Source organism: Crinia signifera, chromosome 4 (genome assembly GCF_055691185.1).
Source record: "Crinia signifera chromosome 4, ASM5569118v1, whole genome shotgun sequence".
Classification (NCBI taxonomy): domain Eukaryota; kingdom Metazoa; phylum Chordata; class Amphibia; order Anura; family Myobatrachidae; genus Crinia; species Crinia signifera.
This window is the reverse complement of record NC_139220.1, coordinates 17,380,318-17,392,802: the sequence shown is the minus strand read 5'-3', so window position 1 is coordinate 17,392,802 and position 12,485 is coordinate 17,380,318. Positions and strand designations below refer to the sequence as shown.

At 46.4% G+C, this 12,485-nt stretch overlaps 1 protein-coding gene across 1 annotated transcript in view; it reads left to right on the top strand.

Moving 5' to 3' along the window:
• Positions 1 to 10,173, top strand: part of SHISAL1 (shisa like 1) — a 112,010-nt gene extending 101,837 nt beyond the window's left edge. The window contains exon 5 of the mRNA XM_083181265.1: positions 8,072 to 10,173. Coding sequence (XP_083037391.1) covers position 8,072 — 1 coding nt within the window. The 3' untranslated portion in view covers positions 8,073 to 10,173. The remainder of the gene's footprint in view (positions 1 to 8,071) is intronic.
• The last annotated feature ends 2,312 nt before the right edge of the window (positions 10,174 to 12,485 follow it).

The following is a 12,485-nucleotide window of genomic DNA, read 5'->3' as shown; positions in this document are numbered from 1 at the left end:
GGCCCCTTTTACACCAGCCTAGTCCCTGCATTTTCTGGTGTGAGGGGGAGAGAAAACCACCCCTCCCCCCCTCCCCCCCTTTATCCAGTTATCTCGTTTAACCGGCTATATCTTTGGAACCAACTGACCCATTTACATGAGACAAGTATCATATTGAAGAACTTTTGAGTGGGCTCTGAATGATTTTGGTCCAGTGAAACTGGAACGTTTGGTTCTAGAGTAATCTGCCCTCAAAGAACATGAACAGCCATGAAATTACATTTCAAAAATAAAAAAATCGGTTTACACACAATCTCTGGAACCGATTAACCGATATGGACCAGCCTGGCATCGTATTAAAGGCCCAGCGATTTGGAATTGAATAAGATCAACCCCAAACTTCTGTGATGCCAGGGGGGAAACTGGCAGCCATCGGAATTGGGTGGGGGTCGGAATTGACGGGTCCCATATTATCCTATTGGGAAAAAACGTTACAGGTTTGCCAGGCGATATCTCCGGTTCTCGGGGGGCTAGAGACACGGGGCTAGGCTTGTTGGAAAGCCCAGGAGAAATGACAGGGGGGGGGGGGGGGGGGCACGTGCCCGGGTGCCCCCCCCCTGAATCCGCCACTGGTGACCACCAAGTTAAGGCCCTCACACAGCATCTTATTGACCACCAAGTTAAGGCCCTCACATATCATCTTAGTGACACCAAGTTAAGGCCCTCACACAGCATCTTAGTGACCACCAAGTTAAGGCCCTCACACAGCATCATAGTGACCACCAAGTTAAGGCTCTCACACAGCATCTTAGTGATGTCAAATGCTTAGAAAAGGAACCCATAGACATACTGCAAGGCCATCACACAGCATCTTAGTGACCACCAAGTTAAGGCCCTCACACAACATCTCAGAGACCACCAAGTTAAGGCCCTCACACAGTATCTTAGTGACCTCCAAGTTAAGGCCCTCACACAGCATCTTATTGACCACCAAGTTAAGGCCCTCACACAGCATCTTTGTGACCACCAAGTTAAGGCCCTCACACAGCATCCTAGTGACCACCAAGTTAAGGCCCTCACACAGCATCTTAGTGATGTCAAATGCTTAGAAAAGGAACCCATAGACATACGGCAAGGCCCTCACACAGCATCTTAGTGACCACCAAGTTAAGGCCCTCACACAGCATCTTAGGGACCACCAAGTTAAGGCCCTCACACAGCATCTTAGTGACCACCAAGTTAAGGCCCATCAACAACATCTTATTGACCACCAAGTTAAGGCCCTCACATAGCATCTTAGTGACCACTAAGTTAAGGCCCTCACACAACATCTTACTGACCACCAAGTTATGGCCCTCACACAGCATCTTAGTGACCACTAATTTAAGGCCCATCACACAGCGTCTTATTGACCACCAAGTTAAGGCCCATCAAACAACATCTTATTGACCACCAAGTTAAGGCCCTCACACAGCATCTTAGTGACCACCAAGTTAAGGCCCTCACACAGCATCTTAGTGACCACAAGGTTAAGGCCCTAACACAGAATCTGAGTAACCACCAAGTAAAGGCCCTCACACAGCATCTTAGTGACCACCAAGTTAAGGCCCTCACACAACATCTTAGTGACCACCAAGTTAAGGACCTCACACACCATCTTAGTGACCACAAAGTTAAGGCCCTCACACAACATCTTAGTGACCACCAAGTTAAGGCCCTCACACAACATCTTAGTGACCACTAAATTAAGGCCCTCACACACCGTCTTAGTGACCACCAATTTAAGGCCCTCACACAGCATCTCACTGACCAACAAGTTAAGGCCTTCACACAACATCTTAGTGACCACCAAGTTAAGGCCCTCACACAACATCTTAGTGACCACCAAGTTAAGGCCCTCACACAGCATCATAGTGACCACCAAGTAAAGGCCTCACACACCATCTTAGTGACCACCAAGTTAAGGCCCTCACACAGCATCTTAGTGACCACCAAGTTAAGGCCCTCACACAGCATCTTAGTGACCACCAAGTTAAGGCCCTCACACACCATCTTAGTGACCACCAAGTTACGGCCCTCACACAGCATCTTAGTGACCACCAAGTTAAGGCCCTCACACAGCATCATAGTGACCCCCAAGTAAAGGCCTCACACACCATCTTAGTGACCACCAAGTTAAGGCCCTCACACAGCATCTTAGTGACCACCAAGTTAAGGCCCTCACACAGCATCTTAGTGACCACCAAGTTAAGGCCCTCACACACCATCTTAGTGACCACCAAGTTAAGGCCCTCACACAGCATCTCACTGACCACCAAGTTAAGGCCCTCACACAGCATCTTAGTGACCACCAAGTTAAGGCCCTCACACAGCATCTCACTGACCACCAAGTTACGGCCCTCACACAGCATTTTAGTGACCACCAAGTGGGTAGGGTCATGATATGCTATTCAGACAAAATGCTACTTTAAATTCCCCAGCCAAATCAGGGATTTTGACCAACAGACGTTCATTACATTTCCCCCATGAGTTTATAGAGCTCAAGATGGGACCACAGTCTGTAATCTGGTGGAGTTATAAACTAGTGGACAGTCAACTGTAATGAGTCAAATACATTTCCACGGTGTAAAAAATAAATCTGTTTGCTTTTCCCGTTCCCCGCCGAGGCATCTGCTGGTGCCAGAACCAGGTTTATGAGACACAGTAGGGAGACAATATAATGAGACTGTACATCAGAGCATGTATTGATCAGTGATGTTGATTTGTGCTTGATCTCCTTATTGAACGTTGTCTTACCGGAGAAAGTTAGAAGGATTCTCTGCTGTGTCTGTATTATATAACAGCGGCTTACATGATCTAGGACAGAGTGGGCACATGTAGCTCTCCACCTTTCTTCAATAGAACACCCATCTTAGTAAATTTACTATTTAGTGTGTCTTGGAGACCGTGGTTGTGAAACGTATGTGCAATGTGTCACACCAGTCGAATGTGTCATTTCACAGACAGTGGCGCTGAGAGGGAGGGGGGGGGGGGTACTTTTGGAGGTGCTTGGGTCCCACTCCCCCCCTTCCCAATTGTAGGGAGCCAGGCAGTGCAGAGAGAGATGACCGGTTGCAGCTGCAGTACAGCCTCTCTCCCCAGCTCAGCACACGCTGCTGCAGCGGCAACCTGTCCTCTCTCCCTGCGCGCACCCTTTAAAAGGTTTTTTTTTATTCAGAGGGGCGTGGCCACATCTCCACCCAGTGACCACGCCTCCTCCTGTGACCACGCCCCTTCATTTTACCACACTGGTTAACCTGTCTGTCCCACTGAATACAGTTAACAGTCCAGTGACCTAGGGCCAGATGCACTAAGCTTCAAAAGTGATAAAATGGAGAGTGATAAACAGCCAGCCAATCAGCTTCTACCTGTCATGCCACAGACTGTATTTGAAAAATGTCAGGCAGGAGCTGATTGGCTGGATGTTTATCACTCTCCATTTTATAAGTTTTGAAGCTTAGTGCCTCTGGACCTTAACCACTAGTGTGGTTTATTGGGGAACTTCATTGGCCGGTCCAGCCATTCAGAAAGGCCAGGATTGGCCGAACACTCTGCTTGGTTGCTAGGGTCACATAGACAGGGGCTGATGGCACAGCTCCTCACAGAGACACGGAACGTGCCATGAGCACGCATAGTGCTATGCCAGGGCTGTTAGACACTCCCGTATGTCCCTGCATAGTAGGAACAACTGTCCTCACTGTTGCATGTAATGTCAGGATCTCTCTGGAGAGAAGGATGACACAGCAACAAGATGGCGCTGCACCTGCGCAGTACTATCTACGATGGCTATTCTGATAAGAGATCGAAGCTTCTAGTAGAAACAGCCTTGGAAAATTTGCAGTAGCGCACTCCTATACCAGCATGTTGTGTGACCAGAGGGGCAGAGATACAGCATGGAGCGAGTAACGCGACTCCGCATGGGAGGGGAAGACTGTTATTTATTCAGCTCCTCCCTAAAGGGGCTGGACTACAGGGCAATTGATTGGTTGGGGGGCTTAGAGGAGGCAAAATGTGTTACAGTCGTGGGTGAGACTGAAGAATTGACCCTCCTGACTTTGGGGATCTCTGACAGCAGAAATAAGAGATCTGTGACAGCCATGGAAATTCACACAGTGCAAAAATGGCAGAGTTTGCAGACCCCTGGCAGCGACAGTATCTAATATCCATCAACCGTTATATATAGCCCCCCCCCCCCCCCCCGCCTCCCTGGAGAAAGTGACAGCTGCCAATCAGATGGCTCGCAGAGAAAGCTGGAAGGCCTTTTAATTTTAACAGCGTTCTGTGATGCTATAAATACGGGTTTCATTCACCAGACGACAATCAGTTGCCGCTTGTGGTGACTTCCAGCTGAGAATATCGATCTTACGGCGTGATGAGGGTCAGGAGACCATCGCTGTATTAAGTGAGGCGCAGACATGGCTCCTGGGCTAGTGGGACAGTAATATTTAGGAGACAGTAATAGAGGTCAGCTATGGGGCACAGACAGCGTGGGCTCCCTGTACTTCTCTTTGTGGCCCACTAGAGAAATATCTGTGTTACAAACGAAAGTGTAAAACAAATGTTTCCCTGACCCACTAGGTATACTATCGGGGTCGACACACTAAATGTTGACGTGCATTGGGTCAACCACTAAAGGTCAACACAGCTTAGGTCGATATCTCAAATAGGTTGACACAGCTGAGGTCGACATGGCTGGAAGGTCAAAAGGTGGAAATGGGTTTTTCACCTTTTTTTTTTTTTGAGCTGACATGTGCCGACGGGCGGTATTTCATGCCCTACCATTTACTAGGGTATATTTACCCTGCACAGAAAAAATATAACCCACTTAAATCTAACTCTCTGCACATGTTACATCTGCCCCACCTGCAGTGCAGCATGGTGTTGTCTATTAGAGAAAGATATTGCTTTTGTGATACTTACTGAATCAGGACCCTTGTTTGTACAGGACATGGTCAGTTGGTCAACCTAAATATGGTCGACAGTCATTAGGTCGACACCATTGGGTCGACATACTGCAAGGTCGACATGTAAGTTTACTGTGTCCCCGCGCATGGCTCGCTATTTTATTTTACAACTATGCCCACTGGGATGTTAAAGTATGAACAAGTCAATTTAAAAGAAAAACCATGAAAAACGTACGTCGACCTTTTTCACGTCGACCTTTTGCTTGTGCCGATATTTTGACCATCGCATCGCGGTCTCCTCAACCTCCGAGCCCAGTGGGTGTTTAGTTTATGAATAGTTAAAGGATAGAAATGCGCAGGTTTGTACTGTAAGTAGCACTACGGGGCACAGAATCCCCGCCAACTATACGCATCTTTCCTGTGTAGAACTATAAGTGCATACTTGTGTATTCTAAAGCATTCAAGCACTTACACATCTGTAAGTGCCAGGGTTCGCAGGGGCAACGGGCCTGGTTCAGTACCGCTCACTAAGCAGCAATCTTTCTATTTTTAGTGTAAATAGAATAAAGCTGTGTACACACGGGGGGGATATATTGCTCAGTTTCTCCTTTTCATCAGCAACCAGAGCTGGTCGCTGATAAAAGGGAACCTCTGCCGGGGGAGCCGCAGAGGGAATCAGCTGGTCGCACCAGCGATCATAAGGGAACAAAAAGCAGGGTACTTATGTAGTATCTGGGCGTCCGATTTAGAAATCGGGCTGGATCGGTAGCATCGCATCGCATGTCCTATGCGATGCGATGCGATGGTCCCGATTTTTCCATAGGATTCAATGTTAAAATGGTCTGAGTCCATTTTAACATAGAATTCAATGGGAAAAAGGGGTCCTGTTCCTTGCCCCACTATCCAAGTGGGCATGGAGCTGGATATAAACCTGTGGTGGGCGTAGCGAGCCACCGAGCCCGAAGCGTGGCGAGCGTAGCGAGCCCCGCAAGGGGACACAGAATACTTTTTAAGAAATCTGCGTCCCCTCGCGGGCTTTTTAAGAAATCTGCGTCCCCTTCGGGCTCGGTGGCTCGCTGCGCTCGCCACGCTTTATAGAATCACCTCTATGCCCACTTGGATAGTGGGGAAATGAACAGGACCTTGTTAACATTGAATCCTATAGAAAATCGCATCGCATCGCATGCGATATCGGATGCGATTCGATGCGATTTTGCCGAAAATCGAGTTGAATCGCATCTGATTGTATGCCTTAAGGTAAGGCATACAATCAGAAAATCGGCAGCCCAGATACTACATAAGTACCAAAAGCAGGTGCACACTCCAATTGCTGGCAATATGGTCGCTTAGCGCCCATATTGCCAGCCATAAATGCCCGTGTGCCTTAAAGCTAGAAACCCATATAGACACTAAGGGGCACATTTATCAAGATCGATCTGGGCAGAATATTGCCGCCCAGGATCGCATTGTAAAATGTGATCATATCACCTGAATGTATTAAGTTTGAGGGCGCAGGGACAGGGCTCCGAAAGGAGCCTGTCCCTGCGATGCCTGGAGCCGGAACCCGGGGGGTTTTCGCATGCGCGGTTATGCGCTGACCCCCCCCCGACCCCGCTGACCGCACTTCCGCCCGGGCAGTGCAATGTGTAGCCATAGGCTACAATGAGCTATTGCCATCCCAGAATGGCGATAGCCCAGGGATGCGAAGCCGGGCTGCCCGATGTTGATACATCAGGCAGCTTCGCATTCCCCATAGAAACCTATGGGGGATGCGGCCGGCGGCGCTGCAGGGGGGATCACAGCAGGGATCGGAGATTCCTGCTGCGGTCCCAGTTTAATACATTTAGGTGATACTTAATATTTGCGGTTATCCGTTTTCGGGGATTTAGCCGCAAATATTACTTGATAACTGTGCCCCTAAGGGTTAAATGTAATAGGATGAGAGATTCAGAAAGTGAGAGATTTGGTAAGAAATCTCCAGTTTCTTTAAAGCGGCAATCATTTACACTTCCAAATCATACTGGTTTTGCATTGTAAATGATTGCCACATTAAAAAAAACTGATTTCTTACCAAATCTCTCATCCTATTGAATTTCACCCGACGTATATTTGAACAGTGGAGCTTACAATCTATATTCCCTGCCACATGTACACACAGACATTCTAGGGTTAATCTTGTTGGGAGCCAATTAATCCACCACTATGTTTTTGGATTGTGGTAGGAAACCGGAGTACCCGGAGGAAACCCATGCAAGTATTGGTGAGCATATACAAACTCTGCACAGTTAGAGCCATGGTGGGAATGGAACCCGTGACCTCAGTGCTGTGAGGCAGTAATGCTAACCGTTACACCATCCATGACTTCTGTCACTACAAAATACAGGGCCTCCTTGTTCTGGTTGACCAGTGTAGCAGATAACTGCATTGAACTACATGCAATGTTGTTTATTGATACATTTTATTAATAAACTACATATATACATTTAATTTTAATGATTGTGCCCACATCAACAGTATAATTATCAGGCAGGTTGGTAAAGATGCTGGATACCCATTATTATTGCCGTGGTTTTTATTTAACTTTTGCAGTTTTATATTTAACTTTTTTAGTTAACTTCTGACAGCCCTAATTCCACCGGAAGTAGTACCAAGACCGGGTTTCAGCATTCACAATTTTTATTCTGTGTCAAAGTCCTGGGAAGATGAAGGCGGTGTTAATGATTTTTTGGTAAATAATGGATTATATGCAAGAACTTGTGTGAAGAAATCTTCAAGAGAGGAAACCTATTTGATCTGCAATAATTAAACTCGGAAAGAAGTGGAGGGTGCTGCTGAGGAAGTGTCTAGGGCATGGTTCTAGTTCCAAAGGAACTTCTTAAATTATGTCTGTCTGTTTTTTCCTTCTGCTGCTGCACAAGAGGGAGAGTCATAATGTTGCTGTGTTCTGGCCAGAAGGCCTCCCTAACAGAGATGGTTCTGCAGCACAGTGTTCCCTGCCCCCCCCCCCCCCTCCCAATCCAACTTTGCTCACCATGAAGACATTTGCATTGCATGAAAGCAGAGCCCACTTAAATAATCCACTTTCTTAAGAATGTTTGGTCCAATAACCTTGTCTGAGCTTCACTAAATATTTCGGATTTATTTTGCAGAATAACTACAGTGCCTAAAGATGGGAGAAGATCCTCACCCCGGTGAAAGCCTGTATCAGGAATGTCGGATGACCGGAGTGGAATGACATTTATGATTGTCAAACACGAGTTTGGCGCGATAGACTGCCGCTGCCATCGGGGTGAATCTCTAGCTGTTTGTAAGCAATATTTTTATCTCTAGTGGGAGAAGATTATTTTTGAAAATGGACTGGTGGACACTTCTGACAAGGACTAGATGGACAGTGTACGCTTGCCCTACAAGGCCGTCCAGGAAGCGTACCGGAAAACATTGGGACCATTCGATAAAGCAATGGCGGTCACTGATAATCCGCCTTCTCTGTTCAATTGTTGTCAAGTACCTAGTCTCTGTGTCAGGCAAATAGGTGTGAGCTGGCCACCGTTCACTACCAAAAAAGATGTTTTATATGAGGTACCGTACCCTCAATGTCAGTTCTAATAAGTGCTTTTACACAGAAATTCGCAGCAACGTATTATATCCGTCGTACAGGACGCAATGTTTCCCAAAATACATCAATGCTACTAATACCTTTTTTTTTCATGTTCAGCAGTACTTGCAAGCAGTGGTGACATCATCACTTAGTATGACATCACCGCTGGCCTTTTTATACTAATATTATTTACGTATATGAACATCCCGAAGACTTTTCTTTGTGCGTAACGATAAATTCTGTTATGTCAGACTTACATTTATAGATTGTGTGACGTCTGGTTGGTAGATATAGATTGCAGCACAAGACGCGGTCCAATTGCTTCTCCCGGCACATGCAGACCTTCAGCAGACCGGTGCTGGTCCTTACGTACACCTCTGAATCAGGTCAATGTGCGTTCCATTTGAACGTTCTATTACAAGCAAAATGAGCTAGGAAGCAGAACTTCCAATCCAATTCCAGGTCCTACTCGTTCCCTCAAGCCCAGCTTGCTAAAGGCCCACCTACGTCTTTTGCAAGTGTTTCTAGTTTCCCTATTGCTCCAACAATGGTTGTCCATCTAAGGCTTCTCCACCGTTGGGCAGGAAACCACCGATGGTCAGTATCTGCTCATATGCAAATGGTAAGTGGCAACACATGCACACAATAAAAGGAGATCTGGAAAAAATAACCATGACCCACATCCACCCTGTTTGATTGGTAAAACGTTTACCAACGGTCGTAGATCATTCATGGTTGTGAACCATGACTTGTCAGTAGACAACCGTAATGTCCAATAGCCAAGGGTATAGTTGGTTGGTACCAGCGTCTTTACTAGAATAGGGTATTGGGTATGTATATTCCAAATTATATTTTTCAAAGCAGTGGGAGAACATGGTGAACAGGGCATAGAACATCAACTCCTGACCACAGATGCAAAGCATAGGTTTGTTGTCACTGGGATAGTTACTAAAATGGGTGTATCACCCGTAGTACCGAATAGGATTCTAGTTAACATGTTTGAAAATGTGCTAGATAAATTCTAACTAGAATCTCATTGGTTGCTATGGGTGACATCTCTACTTTTCCTAGGTAGAAGGTTTTAGTAAATCTACCACTACCACAAGTCTCCACTCTCCAGTAGTGGTTTTTGCGTTCCTGTATTTGAGCTTCAATTACACTGTATAAAACCACAAGTGCCCTGATCAATACAATGGTAAAACATTTCCTATACTACAAACTGAACATTTCCACTTTTGACTGTAACTTTTTGTGTTGTTATTATGGTGCCAGTACCACGTTCCATCAAAGGGGTCTAAGTACTAAGCCTTGGAAAGAGATCAAATGGAAGGAGATAAATTGACTAATACTTTATCTATTTCCACTTTCTCTCTCTCTCTCCAGGGCTTAGTAAATAGACCCCAAAGCCTGGATTGAAGAATGTTGTAATGATCACTCCTGTGAGTGTTTAATAAAATACACTGTTATGTCCTGATACATAATAGCTGCAACCTATATCAGGTAAAATTCTATTCTAGATTCTCTTTATAAATAATATGTCTCCCAGATTGGGTGTATTATTGTACCACTGTCCTCTCCAAGATGATTTTAGGTAATACATTTGTAAAATTGGTGTTCTGTACCGAAGCCTAGAAAATAAATACTAGTACTTTACAGTTTGCAGCGTTCATATTTTTCTGTCACCTCTAGATGCCGGAGGAAGCCATTATGTAATGAAAAATAAAAATTAGAGTTCAGCCAATCAGAGATTAGCTTGAATCGATGTAGTTCAGTTTAGACAATGAAAGCAAGTTTGTGACTGGATGCTGTGCTTTTGTGCAAATTTTGCTTAGACTTTATTTAAAAGATGCCAAAAGTGCCTAAAAAAAGGGGATACAAGGCATCTCTTCTCATGAAGTGGAAACAATACACCTCCTCTGTCTATTGTCCCCTCCCCACAGTCTACATTTGGGAAGCAGGGCATACACATGGCCTCTCAAAAAAAGAGGGTATAACAATCTCAAATATTGGGCAAGCCTTGAACTTCTGGAGCGTAAGATTACCCACAACTTCCCTAAATACTTTCCTTCATTCAAGCAAAGGTGGATTTATTGGAGGTAAGGACATGACCATACGCTCTTCACGATGCAGAGACACGCCCATTGCAAGGTAACCACTCCCCCCATTGCAAGGTGATCACACCCCTGTGCAGAGGTATAGAGCTTATTCACTAAACCAACATATTCACCAGGAAAAGGTTTCTCACCATTATATTTATATAAGTCCTTCTGAAACGCTGGTCGTTCCCATGGGCGTATCCCCCGGCCTGCCACCCCATGCCCACCCCCCCCACCCTGCACTCCCTGCCCGCAGTCTTGGGTGCTCTGTTCAGGGCCGGTGCTAGGCGCCAGAGCACCCCAGGCGGGAGGGGTGCCCCCGCGCTCAACTGCTGGGGGGTGTTTTGCGGTGTCTCTGCCCAGCCGGGGGGGTGCGCACTGTCTCTGCCTGGCCGTCGGGGGGGGGGGGTGCGCGGTGTGTTTGCCCGGCCGCGGGGTGTGTGTGTGTGGTGCGCGGTGTGTCTCCCCGGCCGCTAAGGGGGGTGGGTGGATGGGTGCTTGCGATATGGCCGCCGTGCTGCTGGGGGGGAGGGGGGGTGTTCACTCACCAAACACCTGCTCCTTCCTCCGGCTCTCCTGCTCTGCTGCACCTGCGGTGGTAGAGCTTTCCAGCTCTCTACCGCCCTCCAGTGGCCGGCGCCCTGGGCAAATGCCTAGACCTGCCTAGTGGTGGCGCCGGCCCTGGCTCTGTTCGCCATGGCTGCACGCACCCTGCATCTGCACATGCAGAAATGCGTCCCCAAACTAATTCGAATAACCCCCTCTTCTACTTGTCAATACTTTGATCATCTGTTGACTGTCTAGTGCAGCTCTAACAACTGGATACATTTTTAAATTAGGTTTATTGTGGCCACTTACTGTATATTGAACCACGCGTACGGGTAACATTTCAGACAATGAAGAGTGCGGTCTTAAGGATAATGTCGGCAGGTTGGCATTTTGCGACCAATGTAATTCAACGATTGGCAGCAGACTCCCAAAAATTTTCGCCAAGTTGTTGTGAAATATTTGGGTAGGGGCGGGTGGATCAAAGCAATGACTGATACATATTTGCCGGAATTGTTTTAAATGGGCTGCGCCTTCTGTATATACAGCTCATTAAAGTACACAAGACAATGTGTTAATTAGAACATGTGTGCATTCTTGTACAGCGTTACTAATTGTCCTAATGCTTCGTTAATAATATTTACTGTTCTTTAAAGCCAACAAGGAAACAGCCCTCAGCCGGCACCTGCCTGGTGAGAGACGGAATTAATCATTTTCCTTCCATGCCGCTACAAATAACGGCTAGAAACCGCTTACCTAAGACATGAGAAAACACATCTATTGACTGTTCTGCGGGATCACAAGGCACAACTTTAAAGAAAATAAATCCTTTTATTTCGAGTCCAACGTTACTGAATGTTCTCGGCGCGGGCGGAAGACTGAGCCAGCAAAATTAGTTTCCAGAAAGAAAGGCTTTTAACTATATTTATGCATTTTTATTAGCTGGAGGAAAGGTATTCGTGTATAGAATTCATTGCCACATAACACACACTCAAGCGGCATGCTCAGAAACCTGTCACACTACCGTATCCAGAGCGGAGGCGGCCATATTGTGGGCTGGGCCAGCGCTGCATTTTTTCCACTCTCAGTGACTTGATAGGCCGCACTCAGCGGGATTATGTTTCGGCCCACCGATGGCTGCCTTCACATGTTGATTTTAAAATGTCTATGGGGGGGTGTATCGAATTTTGGAAACAGATAAAGTATCAACCAATCGGCTCCAAGCTGGTATTTTTCAAACACAATGTGTAAGATGGCAGTTATGGGCACATTGGCTGGGACTTTATCTTTCTCCATTTAATGTACATGTTACATGTTACATCT